Raw genomic sequence first — 18,443 nt, forward strand, 5'->3', positions numbered from 1 at the left:
TACCTTGCAGGATTGAACCCAGCATACCTGATCTTAAACTGGGAAATTGATCTTGGTGTTGTTGAATAAATGGGTCCAGTATAAAGTACTGCAATTTCTAATATATTTAATTTTTCTTTTTCTTCTAGGAACCTAAAGCTATACTAGAACAATCAGGTACTGAGATGATCATCTTGTAACTTTTCTTAGTAACTACATAATATCTCCTATCCCCAACCCCTTACTCCTGTTATTCTCTCAACACAGTCAGTGTCAAGTTTAATAGCCTTTGTAGCATTGGTGATTTGAAGAATAGCACAGCTACAGGAAGAATGGAAAACTGAGGTGATCTGTCGTTTTGTATAATTATGCTGCTCAACTTTTACTGCAGAACTGACCTTTTTCAAGTTTCAGGTGATTTTAACAGACATGTTTTTCAGCTCTCAACAACAGACAGTCTATGTTTGAAAAGTTTGTGTTTGGTTCGATCAATTCAAAAGTAGTATTTTGAGTTGTTCATGAACTGCACCTTGAAAAAATAAAACAAATTGCAGGATTCGACCATTTTGTCCCTTGAGCCTGCTGTGCCATTCAACAGGGCCATTTAACCTTATAACTTGTACACCATTGTGCATTATCTGTTATGTCCCTTGACTCCTTTAGCATTCGTCTAGTCAGTACAAATGAGATTTTTAGAAGGAATAAGTAAAATATGCAAAACAATTTACACCTGTGCATATTTTCTTTTTATGTCTGGGTTGGAAAATTCCTCCTCTATTAGCAAATATTGACTCCTGGAGAATGAGCCTGAACTTTTTTTTATCAATCAATTTGTGTATGTAGCTCAACAGCAGGAAAATATGCTAGCTACCTACCTGTCTTATGTGGAGGATGAGAGTGTTTACCTTTGAAATGATTGTCAAAACAGATTTGCCATTCTTTAATCTTGCCTAAAAAGAAAAGAAAATGTTTGGTTCATTTGTGGTGCATGTCTTGTAGTTCTGCCAAACTTGGGTTTAATGAGCTGATTTATTCTCAACAAATCTGAATTGTCATGTGGCTTCCTTGACTGAAATGTTGCAATTGTGTTGTTATTGATTCAGGTTTGTAGAGGATATGATAATTGGCATTCCTATCTCTGAGACAAGAGGCCCAGCTTCAAGTCCCATCTGTCCCAGAGGTATTTCATAATGTATCTGAATAGGTGATTTCAAAAAAACAGTATGACACTCAACCTTCTGTGTACAGGAGTATACTCAGTCTTGAATTAACTTCGTCGTGCTGTACTTCAATCAGCTAATCAGAGTGGTCGAGGAAGAAATAAAAGATCTTGTTTGTAGAAGTGGCTGGGAAAGGATGAGGCATTTAAGGGGAGCCAGTAACAACATCTTAAGACATTGCTTTCCAAACGTGTTCCCATTGTGACCCCATTTTAGTGCTGTCACTCCAGACTTGAGAACTCGATGGGTGGCCAAGAACCTGTGACAGTCAAGAGATGGGCAGAAGATCTAAGTTGTTAATAGCAACGACCAGGATTTGGGAGAGGGAGGGCTGGTTGGTCAAGGAGAGACCTGTGTCAGTTGCCTGACAGGAGAGGATCAGAGACGAATAGGAAGTAGGAGTGGGTGTGTTGGGAAGCGTGGTGGGCACCTATCAAGCGCACCCACCCTTCATTGGATTTATCAAGGCAGGATTCAGACTTCCATAATCAACCTGTTGCACCATGCGTACTAGTTTAAAAAATAACTGCAAAATTTAGTATAGGTATGTGTTCGTCAGCATTGAGTCATTGCTACCAAGGAGTTTATGACCCTAAAATTTCATCTGGCAACCCCACTGAGGGTCACAGCCCACAAGCTTTGTCTTAAGTTTGTGCTATTGATGCTTTGAGCCTGAAACAATGAACTGGTGCTGTTACTGTGTTTTTCTATGGGTCAAGAAGGTTGTTTTAATCAATACCTAACATTTTATTTCTCAAAGTCTTCTATTTAAAGTATTCATTGCAGCTGGTGTTGTGTTCGCTCAAAGATGAGTGGAGGCTAATCTTATCCACTGTCAGTTGTATTGAGCTGAAAGAAATCTTGTATTTATGTCGCACTTTTCAAAACCTCAATGTCCCAAAGCATTTCAGAGCCAGTAAGCTACTGGTGAAGGGAATGGCTATTGCCATGTAGAAACCATTGCAGCCAGTATCGCACAAATGGCCATGGGTTAGGTAGATTCATAAAGTGCAGAAAAGGTGCTTCGGCCTGTCAAGTCTGCACTGATAATTCCCACTAAAGGTATGCTCATCCCAATTTTTTGCACTTGTCCCTTATTGCTGAATGTGATGATATCTCAAGTGCACATCCAAACATTTTTTAAAGGTGGTAAGGTTTCAGTCTCCACTACCTTCCCAGGTGGTACATTCCTGTTATGGACCCCCTCAAAATATACTAAGAAGATAGTCTAGACCCTAAATACTACTAATTTAAAGGTAAGTGGAAAACCTGTTCTGGATATAATTCGATTGGTCAAAGTACCGGGTTTGAAACACAGCACACTTTATTCATACAGTATAGTTAAAATACAGATAAAATGAAGATGAAAGACTAGAATTGGCTTAACTGTAACTCTGCTGAAATGCTTAACAAAACAATATGTACATTAACTGCTAATTAATTGTTTCAATGTAGTAACAACCTGTAAGTACATCCTTGGCAAAGGCAAATGCAGTAAAATTTTCTCACATGCAGGAAGAGAACCCCAGCTTTTAGATGCAACAGAGAGGAATAGGGCCTTCCACACCCAGCTTCAAGACCAAAGCAACAGCTGCTGAAGGCTAAAAGTAAAAACAAAATCCTGGTTCTGTGATAACTTGACCCCACCCATTCAGGCTACTTCTGTTGTTCCAACTTTTTAAAAAAAAACTAAGGCCTCACAAGCTGTTTATTGGCTTTGGAGCATACTGCTCGTCCCCTCTGTCTCAACCTTTCTTCACAAAAAAAACCAAAATACACCTCTAAAAGCCATAGTATCGTCCAATTCCAAATTTCTACCACCTGCTGAGTGAAAAAGTTATTTTCCAAATCCCTGAACCTCCTGCTCCATGCCCACTTGTGATTGACCCCTCGAACAAGGAGGACAGCTGCTCTGTCTCCATTCCTGTCATAATTTTTATCTAACTCAATCATGGTTGTCCTCAACCCACCCAATCATCTCTGCTGAGAAAAAAAACAATCCAAGCTTATCTATTCTTACCTTACACCTCAATTCCTTCTTCCCAGCACTCCCTAGAGTGCTGTCACGTCTTTTCTGTAGTGAGGTGACAGAACTGCACAAAGTACTCCAGCTTGGCATGACTAATGCTCCGTACAACTCCAAAATTATCTCCTTGCTCTTTGTACTCAATGGTACTGATGAAAGCATTTCGCTTCTTAACTATCCCATTTACCTTCTTAACGAACCTAGTCATGCACTGTACTGACTTTATGGACCTGTGAACAAACATCCAAAGATCCCTCTGTTCCTCTATGGTACCCAGTGTCCTGTCATTCATTACGTATTCCCTCATCTTGTTTCTTCTTCGGACTTTTCAGGGTTAATTAGCATCTTCCCATCTGACCAACCCATCTATATCTTCCAACAGCCATCATCTTCGCAAGTAGCCACTCTACCAATCTTGGTGTTGTCTGCAAATTTGCTTAACATTCCTCCCATGTTTTCATCCTTCTAACATTTATGTGTATATAAAACAATAAAGGACCTGGTACTGATCCTTGTGATACACCACTGGACACCAGCTTCCAGCACTCAAACAGCCTTCTGCGGCTTCCTCTTGTGTCCTATTGCTAAGCCAGTTTCTTATCCATCTTGTTTTGCTCATTTCCATGAACTTTAACCTTCTCAATCAGTCTCCCATTTGGGACCTTGTCAAAAGCTTTGCTAAAATCCATGTAAACCACATGAACTAAACTTCCCTCTCCACACACTTGGTCACATTTTCAAAGAATTCTGGCAAATTGTTAGGCAGGATCTCCCTCTGACAAAGCATGCTGTCTATCCTTAATAAATCCATGCCTTTCCAAGTCGTTATTAATTTGCTCTTTCGGAATTTTTTTCCAGTAGTTCCCCTATCACTGACATGAGACTCACCAGTCTGTAATTTCCTGGTTCATCACCACCCCTCTTAAAAAGTAAAACTACATTAGCTGTTCTCCAGTCCTCTGGCACTTGTCCTGTGGCCAGAGAGGAATTAAAAATTTTGTCAAAGCCCTTGTAATTTTCTGCCTTGTTTCATCTCCCACCACAGCAGAGGATGCAATTCATGTAAGCCAAGGGATTTGTCTGATTTTTAGCCCTACAGAGCCTCCAAGACCTCCTCATTTCCAATGTTAAATTGTGCAAGTTCCTCACAGTCCCTTTTCCTGAATTTATTACTTATGTTTTCCTTTTCCAGGGTGAAGACTAAAGAGAAGTATTCATTTAACACACTTTCACAATCCTGCAGCTTCACACATGGGTTGCCCCCTTGGGTTCCTAATGGGCTCTACTCTTTCCCTGGTTAACCACTTCCCTTTAATGTATTTATAAAATAGCTTAGGAGTCTCCCTAATCCTGTTCGAAAGTTCTTTTTCATGCCTCCGTTCTGGTCTTCCAATTGCTTTCTTAAGTTCCCTCCTGTACTACTTGTATTCCTCTATGGCCACCGCTGAGTTGTTGCCTTTGGACTTGCTAAAAGACCTACTCCTCTTCCTCATCTAGTCCTGAATTGTCCGAGGCATCCATGGTTCTTGAACTTCTTGCTCCTCCACGTTGGACCTCTCCCCAACTCTTTTATGGATGTCCTGCATTGCTCCGTTGTAGACTTACCTGCAAGGAGCTTTTCCCAATCCACTGTAGCCAGATCCTGCTTTATTTTAATGATATCTGCCTTTCCCCCAGTCCAAAACTGTCTTTTGCAAGCCATCCTTTTCCTTGTTCAAACACTGTTTTGTGTTGTGATTGCCAATGCTAAAATGTTCCCCCACTGCCACATTGAACACTTGTCCATCTTGATTCCCCCGAGCCAGATCCTGCTCTGTACCATCCCTTGTTGGGTCTTCTGCATATTGATGCAAAAAGTTGCCCTGGACATGTTTCAAGAAATCCACCCCCTCTAAACCCTTAACACTGAGATCTGGCATGTTGGAAAGTCAAATCAAGGTAAGAGTTTCATGGTCAATGATAGGGCTTTAAGGAGTGTAGCGGAACAGTGGGACCTTGGAGTTCAGATGCACGCCTCTCTGAAAGTGGAGTCACAGGTAGACAGGGCAATTCAAAAGGCTGTTGGCGTCATGGCACTGAGTACAGAAGTTGAGAAGTGTGTATAGGGTATTGGTGATGTTGCACTTGGAGTGTTGTGTTCAGTTTTGGTCAGTTTTGCTATAGGAAGGATGTCATTAAACTGGAGAGAGTGCAGAAGAAACTTACAAGTATGTTGTCGGGACGCAAAGGTCTGAGTTATACAGAGAGGTTGGACAAGCCAGGACTTTTTTGTTTAGAGCATAGAAACTGAGGGGGCACCTTAGTGTATAAGATCATGAGAGGCGTGAATAGGGTGAATGCACTTAGTTTTTTTCCCAGGATTGGGAATTGAAGATCAGAGGGCATCAGATTAAAGTTAGAGGGGAAAGAATAAAAGGGAGCCTAAGGAGCACCTTTTTCACACTAAGTGGTACGTATATGGAATGAGCTGCCAGTGGAAGTGTTTGAAGCGGGTACATTAACAACATTTAAAAAGCATTTGAACAAATACGTGGATATGGGCCAAGTGCAGAGAAATGGGGTTGGGATAGGTGGACATTTTGGTTGGCATGGCCCAGTTTGAGCCAAAGGGCCTGTCTCTGTGCTGTAGCACTCTATGACTGTGACTGTCCCAATTTATGTTGGGAAAGTTGAAATCTCCTGGTATAATTACCTGTTCATTACTCATACATATCTCTGTGAACTGATCAGATCCCCCACAGTGTGGAAACGGACCCTTTGGCCCAGCAAGTCCACACCAACCCTCCGGAGAGTAACCCACCACGACCCATTCCCCCTGACTAATGTACCTAACACTATGGGCAAATTAGCATGGCCAGTTCACCTAATCTGCTTATATATTTGCTCCTCTACATCACACTGATTCTTTGGGGGCCTCTATTGCACTCCCAGTCAAGTAGCTGCGCCCTTATCATTGCTAAATTTGACCCACAAAGCCTCATTTCAGGATCCTTCTAAGAGCGGCAAGGTGGCTTAGTGGTTAGCACTGCTGCCTCACAGTGCCAGGGACGTAGATTTGATTCCATCCTCAGGCATCTGTGTGGAATTGATACATTCTCCCTGTGTCTGCATGAGGTATCCTCCCACAATCCAAAGATATACCGAATGGGTGGATTAGCCATGGAAAACACAGGATTATAGGGATAGGGTAGGGGCATGGGTCTGGGTGGCATGGTCTTCAGAGGGTTGGTGTGTACTCAATGAATTGAATGGCTTACTTCCACACTAGGGATTCTATATCATCTCACCTTGCGGTAATTGACTCCTTAATTAATAGTGAAGCAGTCCCTTTTTACACTCTCTTTCTCTTCTAAAGATGCTGTAGCCCAGAATGTTGAGTTGTCAGTCCTGGCCTTCCCTCAACCATGTTTCTCTAATGGCAATAATATCATGCTTTTAAGTGTCAATCCATGCCATTAACTCAAATCTTACCGATTACGCTGCAGCGTTAAAGGAAAGACTGTCTGGCCTTGCCTGACTTTCTTAACACTCAACATAGCTGAACTCATTGTGACTTCCTTTACAGTAGCATGATGTCTCTGTTCATCAATATTCTGTGTCCCCTCCCCCTACCAGACTGGTAAACTCCTCCCAACAACACGAGTAAACTTGGCTGCAAAGGTGCTGGTCCCAATATGATTTAGGTGCAGACCAGCCCTTTGTACATGTACCACCCTCCCCAAAAACTGTCCCAGTGATCCAGGAACCTAAAACTCTCCCACTTGCACCAACCCTTGAGCCATGCATTCATCTGCCCTATTTCCCTATTCCTCTACTTGCTAGCACATGGCACCAGGAGTAATGCAGAGATTATCACCATTGAGGTCCTTCTTAACTCTCTGCATTTTTGATGCATGACCCCATTCCTCACTTTGCCCATGTTGGTATCAGCATGTACCATGACCTGTTATGCATCACCCTCCCCTTTCAGGATGCAATGCAGCTGTTCAGTGACATCCCTTACCCTGGCCCCAGAAAGGCAACACACTGTCCTGGAGTGATGTCTTCAGCTGTTGGAACACGTGTCTGCTCCCCAATTAAAGAATGCCTGATCACTAATTGCTCTTCTTTTCTTCTCTCTATGATCACCCTCGATACCACCACCACACCCAGTCTCACACTCGTATTGTGGTGCTGAATCTTGGTTCTGGCTGTACTCCTCCAAGGTACCAGCATCCTCATCAGCTTCCAAAATTGAATACCAGTTAGTGACTTCTGCACTATCTATCTGATCTTTCTGGACTGTCTGATGGTCACCCATTCCCTTCTTTCCACTGGACTCATGAACTGTGGTGTGACCACTCAGTTACATGCTATCCATGTAACTCTCAGCCTCACAATGTAATACAGTGTCTCCAACCATGGCTCAAGCTCCAAGACCCGGAGTTCCAGCTTCTGCAATTGGGAGCACTTCTTGCATATATGGTCATCTCGGACACTGATAGCATCCAGTACTCCGCACATGCGGCAAGTTACCCATTCCATTCGGTTGGCCTCACCTGATTTCTCTGAAATGTACAATTAATGCCTTAGACTCGAATTATTAAGCTTATTTTGTTAGACTTCCTACTCCATCAAAGTCATGGAAAGGTTAACTGTAACAAAGTTCCCTCTGCTCTAAATCTGAGGGATAAGAAAATGTTAACCAAAACTGTCAGGTGCCCTGTACTCCAGATAATTTGTTTGATGTTGTTTACTATTTAACAAGTAGTGACATGATACTTAATTCCCTCTAAGATGGCAAATGGAGCCATTGTTTAATGTCACCTCCAACCATTCAGCACACTCTCAGGATGATAAAGGAGCTTTAGACTGGATTATGTGCTCCAGTTTCTGGAGTCAGACTTGAATTCAGAATCTCTTGACTCTGACGAAAGAGTGCTACCCTACAGAGAAGTAGCAAGTTTTGGCTACTTCTAGCATCAGAACTGCTTTTCTGTGCTTTCCTCAGGATGTGATCAAAACTAGAAGCAGAAGTGTAAACAGAAAATACCTGGTTAAGAAATTTTATGGTGACTGGAGTGAGAAAAACAAAATTGGTACCTTGACTCTGAGGGACAGGAGAAGTTCATACTAATGGTTCAACTTGGACTGTGGGCTAACTGCTAGGGGAGGAAACTATTTGTGGTGATCATGCTTCAGCCATGGTTTATCTAGATTGTAATCTTGAGTACCAGAGCAATTTCAACACTTGACCAATTGTGCTTTCAGTTACAGATTTGATGATATATGTAAGTATGCAAAGCTACAGAATTCATACTGAAATGGGTAATAATATCTTGAGAAATCTTACAAAACAGTGAACTAATTTGTTACCAACTTATTGGAAGGGTGGTGTTGCATAAGATGGTAAGGAAATGATGTAGTTTGAAATTAAATCTTTGTATTTTGTGTGCATGTGGTACTAACAAATGTTCTATTGAAGAACTGAAGAGTTGGAACAGGTAAACTGCAATTGTAAAATGCTGACATGCCTGTTACACTAGATATATATTGGAGAATCATTTGTTTCTTAACGAAAATGTCAGCATAGTTGGATATATGAGGAGTTAAAATGTTGAATCTCTGGAATCTCAATCCAGGCATTCCATTTTAACCTAGAGGGATTGAATGAATGTTTCTGAGCCATTTGAAGCACTCGTGTTGACATCTGGAGCAAATGTCATGTTGCTTTGTGGCATTATGGATGGATAAATAGAAAGGAATAACAATTACTTGATCAGTATCTTTGCTATTCCCTCAGTTTTCCAATCTCCGAATGGATTCGAGGGTAGGGGAACATAGTAGCTCCACATGTATACTTGCTTTATATGTTGTAATTAAACCTTGTGCTGTTCTATTCCATTAATCCCATAGAAAAGGAGAAAGTAGCTGAGAATTCGGGGGAAGCTTGTAGTTCAGTTCCCACAGAGGAGAAACCCCCTGAAGATCCACAGCTATTGATGCAATATATGATTGATATGGATGCCTATCAGAAAGAAGAGGAAAATGCAACCCTAACCAGGGGTCAAGTGGAGGACAATACGTTGGACGTAGATAGTACAATGCATGTGGAAGGACCCAAGATGGATGACTATAAACAACCTACCAAGGAAATGTTGGACACGGAGAAGATGGATGCAACTGAAAGCTTGAGCAAGATGGAAAGTTCCCAGCAGGAGCATGAGACTGGACAGTCGGAGGCTGAGCATCTTGTGAAAGAACCACAACCTGGACCTGCGGAATGCAAAGACAGTGCAGTGCAACCAGAAGATGAAGGTTCTGACAAAGCAGCTAAGAATGAACCTTCGATTGTAGAGGGCAGTGATCAGAAGAGGTTTGTTGTTTCTTAGTTTTAGACAAGATTTTCATTCATGCTAAGATGATTCCAGTAAACTTGCCTCATGAACTGTCCTGCACAGTGGTGGTAATTTTAAACCTGATTTATTTTTATTTAAAAGCTATTATATCTTTTCCCTGTACCAATAGAGGCTGCTTTTGTTTATTCTTTGCACTCTCCTCCAACCTGCAAAGATTGCTTTCAAATGGGGATTTTGCTCTGTGTACGCTCGTCAGTGATGATAACAAAATATAATTGAGGTGATTCTTTATAGTTTATAGCTGGGTCTGAAGTATCATTGATGTTCACTTCTGAAAATCGCATGTTAGTCAGTGTTTCATTCACACTGAAGTAGAGCTGTTTGTAGCTAGAATACTGGGTAGGTATTGGAATGTTATCTTCATAGGTTGAATGGAAATGTTGATGCTACATGACTTTCTTGAAGCTATTTATTAGTTTTGAATATCTAACAAAATCCACATTTGTGTCTTTAGCTCTGAGGATGCAAACGATTCTAAGAAAGTGACAAATCAAGAGAAAGGTAAGTCATAAACCACAAATACAATCTAAAGGTTTTATGATTCTAGCTGATGGTATTATGAGACAACTCAGATTCCAGAATAAAACTGGACTTGATCAAGAGTTTTAATCTTGCAATTGGTTACCATGCTGATTAAACACTAAAATAGTCACACAAGACTGCAAAGATATTTTAAACCCAAGAATGTGCATGTAATACTCAGAAAAGTCAGTTTGAAAAGATCTTATCCAAAACTGCAACAAGAAATATTCAACTAGTTTTTCACCAATATTCTTTGCAAATATTTAATCCCAGAAAAATATAACTCTTAGCTGAATACTTTATTTGCTGACCCAACTTTCCAGTTTTCCTCTTTGAACTGCTGCAACATGTTTCTTTCCAATTCTGGTGCCCTCAATCCCTTTTCAGTTCTGACAGCTTGAAAACTTTCATACAGACTCTCACAGCTTGGAGACTTCTCAAACCAACTTGCACTTTTGCTCTGGTGAAACTGGTTTTCTGCTAGCATGAAGTTGAAACCTGATTTTTTTGGACTGAAATCAACCTGAACTACTGGTATTCCAATGTTATCTGTTTTCTGTATGTCATAATTGTAACCGTGAAAATGCATTATCAATGAATTCCACAGGTATATAAATGAAACAAAGAACTGCGGATGCTGAAATCTGAAACAAAAACAGTGCTTGAGAACCTTTCCAGGTCTGGCTGCATTTGTGGACAGAGAAAGAATTAACATTTCAAGCTAGTTTGTCTGATTATCTGGCTATGCACTTAGGTCACATGCTTTCTTGGAAGTGATATATTTAGGCCACTTCTCTAAATGACCTCCTGACCTCTGACTCCATCTACGGTCTAACTTTGTATAACTGTGACACTGACTTGTATCCAGCTTGGAGGGCTGAAGAACCTGTTGTTGTGCTGTATTGTTCTTTGTTCATGTAACTGTCCAAATGTCTTCTAATAGTTGTAACTCTACCTGCATCTGCCACTTCCCTCTGGCAGTTCATTCCACTTTCATATCACCTTGTCTATGAAAACATTGCTTCTCGGCTCCCTTATTGAATCTTTCTCCTCTCACCTTAAAATTATGCCCTCTGGTTTTGGACTGCCCTACCCTGGGGAAAAGACCTTTGCTATTCACCTTATCTATGTCCCTCATGATTTTATAAATCTCTCTTTTCTCCAGTAGTTTCCCACCACTGATGTTGAACCCGCTGGTCTAAAGTTTCCTTGTTTATCTCGACCACCCTTGTAAGTTGGAATCAATTCTTGAGTTTTCTGGCACCTCGCTTGTGGCCACGGATGGTATAAAAATTCAGGTCAGGGTCCTGCCCCTGTGCTTTCCTCCGTTGTCTCCCACCGCAGTTTGGGATACAACTAAGCCAGATCTAGGGATTTGTCCACTTTGAAATCCAACCAAACCTCCAATACCTTCTCACTTTTTGAATCTTAAATTCTGTACTTGTTTCCTCCTCCTGCCGAGTGAATACAGTTGTGAGGCACTCATTTAACACACCACAGCCTGTCCCTTGTTATTCCTAAGCTCTACCCACAAAACCTCATTTGATGACCCTTCCAAGGTATCCTCCCTCCTTACTGAAGTAGCTGATTCCCTAATTAATAATGTGACATCACTTCACTTCCACATGGGTTTTTGAGAGTTGGTAGATCATGGTCACCATTATTGATAGTAGCTTTCAATTCTACATTAATTGAATTTAAATTCTGCCAGCTTCCATGTTGAGACTTGAATCAATGTCTATAAAAAAATGAGTCTGGGCCTGTGGATTATTTATCTGGCAATGAACAAGGTAACATCTCCCTCATACAATGGAGAATACTTTGTTATATGCTGGACTGAAGTAGTGACCTTGCATTTTCTCTGAATTTGAATCCACTTACCACTTTAGACCATTTATTCAATCTGTTAATATCTTTGTAATTTTATGCCTTTATCCTTAATGCTGGTACTTCAATCTGTATTACTGCAGCAATGTTTTTGATCAGAATTTTGGTAGAGTGCTGGAGCCGAAATCCATAGATTTCAAAGGAGAGCTGGATAAATAAAGAGGGCTGCAGAGATGGGAGTGGAGAATGCGACTAACTGGGTAGATCTATGGGGAGCTGGACCAGCCACGATGGGTCGAATGGCCTCCTCTTGCACATTAATATTCTATGATTCTATAATTTCATAGGTGATGAATTTTAGGTCTGGGCCATGCTTCCATTTTCCCCACATCATGGAGCTTCGTGATGTTGATGGATTTGAAGCTCTGGACGTAGTTCAGGTGCCCTAGACTGGGCAATTAAAGCACATCATTCAATGTAGGGTTATATCTGTTTGAATGGATGTTTAACATTATCGTAGATTTCTTCCCCAGATTGCCAATCTTAGATTTGTTTGGTTCAGAAGTTGATGCAGTTGGAAGGAGCAAACATCTTAGGTTAGGTGAATTGGCCATGCTAAATTGCCCGTAGTGTTAGATGAAGGGGTAAATGTAGGGGAATGGGTCGAGTGGGTTACACTTCGGTGGGTCGGTGTGGACTTGTTGGGCCGAAGGGCCTGTTTCCACACTGTAAGTAATCTAATCTAATCTAATCTAATCTCAACAGAGGAGGCAGTGGCCTAGTGGTATTATTTCTGGACTGTTAATTCAGAGACCCAGGGACCTGGGTTTGAATCCCGCCATGGCAGATAGTGGAATTTAAATTCAATAAAATCTGGAATTAAGAGTCCATGAAATCGATTGTCTGGCCTACATGTGACTCCAAACCCACATAAATGTGGTTAACTCTAAACAGTCCTCTGAGCGATTGGGGTGGGCAACAAATGCTGGCCTAGCCAGCAATGCCCTCATCCTGTGAATGAACAAAGGAAAAAAAAGTATTACAATTTCTGTACAAATATTTTGACATATGAGTGAAAATGACAGTTTTGTTTCCTTAATGTTTTGTATTTCTTGTATCATATTTCCTTGCTAAGTAGTTGTTAATGAGAATTATCCTGCAATTTAGGAAGAGCTTTGGATATACCAAAGAACATTTGGGTGAGTGGCCTGTCCTCCATAACCAGAGCAACTGACTTGAAGAACCTCTTCAGTAAATATGGCAAGGTGAGAAGGTGTCTTAATCTTATTATTAGAAGTGTGTGGGCTGGAAGAACTTGTAATTGCATAGTCTTTTGTACATTCTCAAGATGCCTCAAAGTGATCCACAAGCTGTTGGATACTTTTATGTCTTGTTATTTTCTGCCTTCCATATGTTCAAAGTAATCCCATTTGATTTGGAAAGGTTAGAGATGTTTTGTGTTTATTACAGCTTCCTATTTTGCCTGGTATGAGGACTGCCCTTGATTGGAATTCTGTTACCTGTTAGAACTCTTAGGGCAGCTGTGAATATTGTCCCTTGGAAGACTTGAACTGGGGGAAACAAGAGAGGAAATATTTGGGGCCTTAACAGATATCTTTGCAACATCCTTGAATATGGGTGAGGTCTGGGAGGCATGCAGAATTGCTAATGTTGCCTCCTTGTTTAAGAATGGTAGCAGGGATAACCCAGATAATTATAGACCGTCACTGGAGGGGCAAATGCTGGGGAAGATAGAGGGATAGGATCAATTTGCATTTGGAAGAAAATGGGCTTATCAGTGATAGGTAGCATGGTTTTGTGCAAGGAAGGTCCTGTCTTACCAACTTAATAGAATTCTTTGCAGAAGTGACAATGTTAATTGATGAAGGAAGGGCACTAGATGTCATATACATGGACTTCGGTAAGGTGTTTGATGAAGTTCCACATGGCAGGCTGATGGAGAAAGTGAAGTCACATGGAGTCCAGGGTGTACTAGCTAGATGGGTAGAGAACTGGCTGAACAGCAGGAGACAGTAGTATGGAAGGGAGTTTCTCAAAATGGAGAACTGAGACCAATGGTGTTCCACAGAGATTTGTGCTAGGACCACTGTTGTTTGTGATATACAGAAATGATCTGGAGTAAGGTTTAGGTCGTCTGATTGGCAAATTTGCAGATGACACTAAGATAGGTGGCATAGCAGATAATGAATGGGGACTGTCAGAGAATGCTGCAGAATATAAATGGATTGGAGAGTTGAGCAGAAAAGTGGAAGACTGAGTTCAATCCAGGCAAATGCGAGGCGATGCATTTTGGAAGATCCAATTCAAGAACGAACTAAACTGCAAATAGAAAAGCCCTGGGGAGAGTTGGTGTACAGAGATCTGGGTGTTCAGGCCCATGAAGATGGCAACGCAGGTTGATGGAGTGGTCAAGAAGGTATACGGCATGCTTTCCTTCATCGGATAGGGTACTGAGTACAAGAGTTGGCAGGTCATGTTACAGTTATATAAGACTGGTTCGGTCACATTTGGAATACTGTGTACAGTTCTGGTTGCCACATTACCAAAAGAATGTGGATGCTTTGGAGAGAGTGCAGAGATGATCCACCAGGATGTTACCTGGAATGGAGGGCACTAGCTATGAAGAGAGGTTGAGTAGGTTAGGATTATTTTCATTTGAAAGACGGAGGTTAAGGAGTACCTGATTGAGGTCTACAAAATCATGAGAGGTAGAGACAGGGTGCACAGCAAGAAGCTTTTTCCCAGAGTGGGGGACTCGATTACTAGGGGTCACTAGTTCAAAGTGAGAAGAGAAAAGTTTAAGGGAGATGTGTGTGGAAATTTCTTTATGCAGATGGTGGTGGGTGCCTGGAATGTGTTGCCAGTAGAGATGGTAGAGGCGAGCACGATAGCGTCATTTAAGATATATCTAGGCAGATACATGAATGGGCAGGGAGAAGAGGGATACACATCTTTGGAGAATAAACGGCAGGTTGAGATAGAAGATCTGGATCGGCACAGACTTGGAGGGCTGAAGGGCCTCTTCCTTTGCTGTAACTTTTTTGTTCTTAGAACGCACCAATTGGTCCCTGCTTAATTAACTCTTCATAGATTATACAATAATATATACCCTTTTAAAATTGAGTTATTGTTACATGTAGCAATCATTTAACAAGATTTGACAAATTACGACATTCTGATGGTGATGTTAGTTGAGGCAAAAATGTTGACCATGACCCAGTGGCTTGTATTATGGATAGCGACTCACGAGGTGGCGGAATACTGGAGGTTGGCTAACATGGTGCCACTATTTTAAGAAAGATGGTAAGGAAAAGCCAGGGAGCTATAGACTAGTAAACCTGACATCGGTGATGGGTAAGTTGTTGGAGGGAATCCTGAGGGACAGGATTTACATGTATATGGAAAGGCTCATTAACTTGAATTTTTTGAAGGAGCAACGGAGAGGTTTCATGAGGACAAAGCAGTGGACGCGATAGATATGGACTTCAGTAAGGCGTTTGACAAAGTTCCTCATGGTAGACCGGTTAGATCACATGAAATAGAGGGAGAAATAACTCGTTGGATACAGTTCTGGTTCAAAGGTAGAAGATAGAGGGTAGAAGATGGAGGGTGATGCAGGAGGGTTGCTTTTCAGACTGGAGGCCTCTGACCAACAGTGTGCCACAAGGATTGGTGCTGGGTCCACTACCTTTCGTCATATGTTTAAATGATTTGGTTATGAACGTAGGAGGTATGATTGGTAAGTTTGCTGATCACACCAAAATTGAAAGTGTAGTGGATAGTGAAGAAAGTTATCTTAGAGTACAATGGGATCTTGATCAGATGGGTCAATGGGCCGAGAATTGGCAGATGAAGCCTCATTTAGATAAATATGAGGTGCAGCATTTTGTAAGGCAAGTCAGGGCTGGACTTAGACATTTAATGGTAAGATCCTGGGGAGTGTTACTGACCTTGGAGTGCAGATTCATAGCTCCTTGGAAGTGGACTCTCAGGTAGATAGGGTAGTGAAAAAGACATTTGGTATGCTTGTCTTTATTGGTCAGTGCATTGAGTATAGGAGTTGGAAGGTCATGTTGTGGCTGTGCAGAGCATTGGTTCGGCCACTTCTGGAATACCGTGTACAATTTTGGTCTCCCTGCTGTAGGAAGGATGTTGTGAAACTTGAAAGGGTTCAGAAAAGATTTACAAGGATGGTGCCAGTGATGGAGGGTTTGAGCTATAGGGAGAGGCTGAATAGGCTGGGGCAGTTTTCCCTGGAGCTTTGGAATCTGATGGGTGACCTTAAAGAGGTTTAGAAAGTCATGATGGGCATGGATATGATAAACAGACAAGGTCTCTTTCGTGGGTGGGGGAAGTCCAAAACTAGAGAGCACAGGTTCAAGGTGAGAGGGGAAAGATTTAAAATAAACCTAAGAGGCAACTTTTTCCATGCAGAAGTTAGTGTCTCTCTGGCAGCTTGCTCCATATAAAGTTGTGGAGACTGTTAAAATTAGAGCATTTAAAAGGCATCTGGATGGGTATATGAATAGCAAGTGTTTAGAGGGATATGGATCAAATGCTGGCAAATGGGGCTAGATTAGGTTAGGATATCTGATCAGCATGGATGAGTTGACCCAAAGGATCTGTTTCTGTGTTGTACGTCTCTACGACTTGTTGATTTTCATGTGGTGCTTGGAATATTCTATGCCCAGCTGAACAGGTTGTCAAAGTGTGCTTGCAGCAAGCATGTGCAGTGCTTTCTTGGTATAACAGCAAAATATCAACCTAGGATGTGTTTGCATCCTTAAGTAAGATTTAAGTCGCAACTTTATGAAGCATGAGTATTCCATACTTTGTTTGCCAGATATGCTTAATGATATCTAACTACTTACAATCCATCTGAACTGAAATATCCAAATGAGATGGAAATGAGCAAAGATGTGTCACTGTAGCTGTATAAAATATTTATTCAAAGATAGCTTATGCTTAAAATTTGTAATTTTGTAAACACTGCTCTTTCAGTAGTATAGTTTCAATGAGGGTGAACAGTGGCAGCTGGCTACCTGGAAAAAGTTGAATGCAAAATCAGGGTGCTGCAGAAACTGAAAGTAAAATAGGAAAAGATGGAAATACCCAGGTTGAGCGGCAAATCCACAGAGAGAGGTTAATGAGTCTTCTTCAAAATTGAAAGAGCACATTCTCCCCTTGTCTGCATAGTTTCCTCCAGGTTCTCCAGTTTCCACCCACATCCAACGGTTAGTTGGATTAGCCATACTAAATTACCTATAGTGTCCAGGCATGTGCGGGTTAGGTGAATTAGCCATGGAAATAAGGATTGGGTAGAAGGATGAGACTGGATGCTGTTCGGGGAGTTGGTGTAGAGTTGTTGGACCGAATAGCCTGTTTCCATGCTGTGACGATTCTATGATAGGTTTTATGCTGTTGAATGAGGGAGAAAGGGGAGTGGGACGCAAAGATGAAAGTTGGCAAATGTTAGCGGGTGGGTTAGATTAGAGATGAAAGTAGGGGAATAAAAGACCAACAGGTTTAGCAATGGCTGTGGAGAAGCATTGGTCCAGAGTAGGTGTTAATAATAGAATCAAGGTCAGCTCAAAGAGAAAACAAACCAAAAAAAAAGAAAATAAGATAGACATATGGGAGTAGCAAAGATATCAATGGAGGGCAGAGTTCATGGTTTGAAGTGTTGAACTAATTGTTCAGCTCGAAAGCTGTGAAGTACTGCATTGGAAAAGAAGGTGCTGTTCCTCCTGCTTACATTGAGCACCACTGTCACACTGAAGCAGGCAGAGGGTAGAAATGTGGGCATGAGGTCAACAATATTCGTGAAATTCCTGATGAAGGGCTTTTGCCCAAAACGTCAATTTTCCAGCTCCTCGGATGCTGCCTGACCTGCTGTGCTTTTCCAGCACCACTCTAATGTAGAATCTGGTTTCCAACATCTGCAGTCCTTGTTTTTACCTAATATTCGTGAAATGGCAAGAGACCAGAAGATTGGGGTCAGGTCTGCTGACTGACTAGAAGTATTGTACAAAGCAATCACACTGTTTATCTGAGTTTTCAGATCAGCTGTGATCTTATCAGTGGACTAGATTTGATGGGCTGAATTGCATGTTTCTGCAATGTCGCCTATGTACAAATAAAGCAGGATACATAGAATCCGTTCAGCGTGGAAGCACGCCAATCTGTCCATCGTATTCACATTGACTCTCCAAATAGCATCTCACCCAGACCCTATTCCTGTAACCTGCATTTTCAAGGGCTAATCCACCTAGCCCACACATCCTTGGACACTATGGACAATTTAGTATGGCCAGACCACTTAACCTGCATATCTTTGGACTCTGGGAGGAAACTGGAGCAGCCAGGGGAAACACATGTAGACATAGTCCACACAGACAATCGCTCACAGTGGGAATCGAACCTGGCTCCCTGGCACTGAGGCAGCAGTGC

At 41.6% G+C, this 18,443-nt stretch overlaps 1 protein-coding gene across 2 annotated transcripts in view; it reads left to right on the forward strand.

The window, feature by feature from the left end:
• The window catches only part of LOC122565146 (scaffold attachment factor B1-like), a 117,557-nt gene that overhangs the window by 46,529 nt on the left and 52,585 nt on the right, over positions 1-18,443 (forward strand). For both annotated transcript variants that reach the window (XR_015751880.1, XM_087976185.1), the window contains exons 5-8: positions 129-156; positions 9,121-9,580; positions 10,078-10,124; positions 13,140-13,237. Coding sequence is in view for 1 of the 2 variants with exons in the window: in XM_087976185.1 (XP_087832311.1) it covers positions 129-156; positions 9,121-9,580; positions 10,078-10,124; positions 13,140-13,237 (633 nt within the window). In the remaining variant the exon portion in view is untranslated. The remainder of the gene's footprint in view (positions 1-128; positions 157-9,120; positions 9,581-10,077; positions 10,125-13,139; positions 13,238-18,443) is intronic.

This window comes from Chiloscyllium plagiosum, unplaced genomic scaffold (genome assembly GCF_037043375.1).
Source record: "Chiloscyllium plagiosum isolate Xiang-an unplaced genomic scaffold, Cpla_swu_hap1 HiC_scaffold_28, whole genome shotgun sequence".
Lineage (NCBI taxonomy): Eukaryota > Metazoa > Chordata > Chondrichthyes > Orectolobiformes > Hemiscylliidae > Chiloscyllium > Chiloscyllium plagiosum.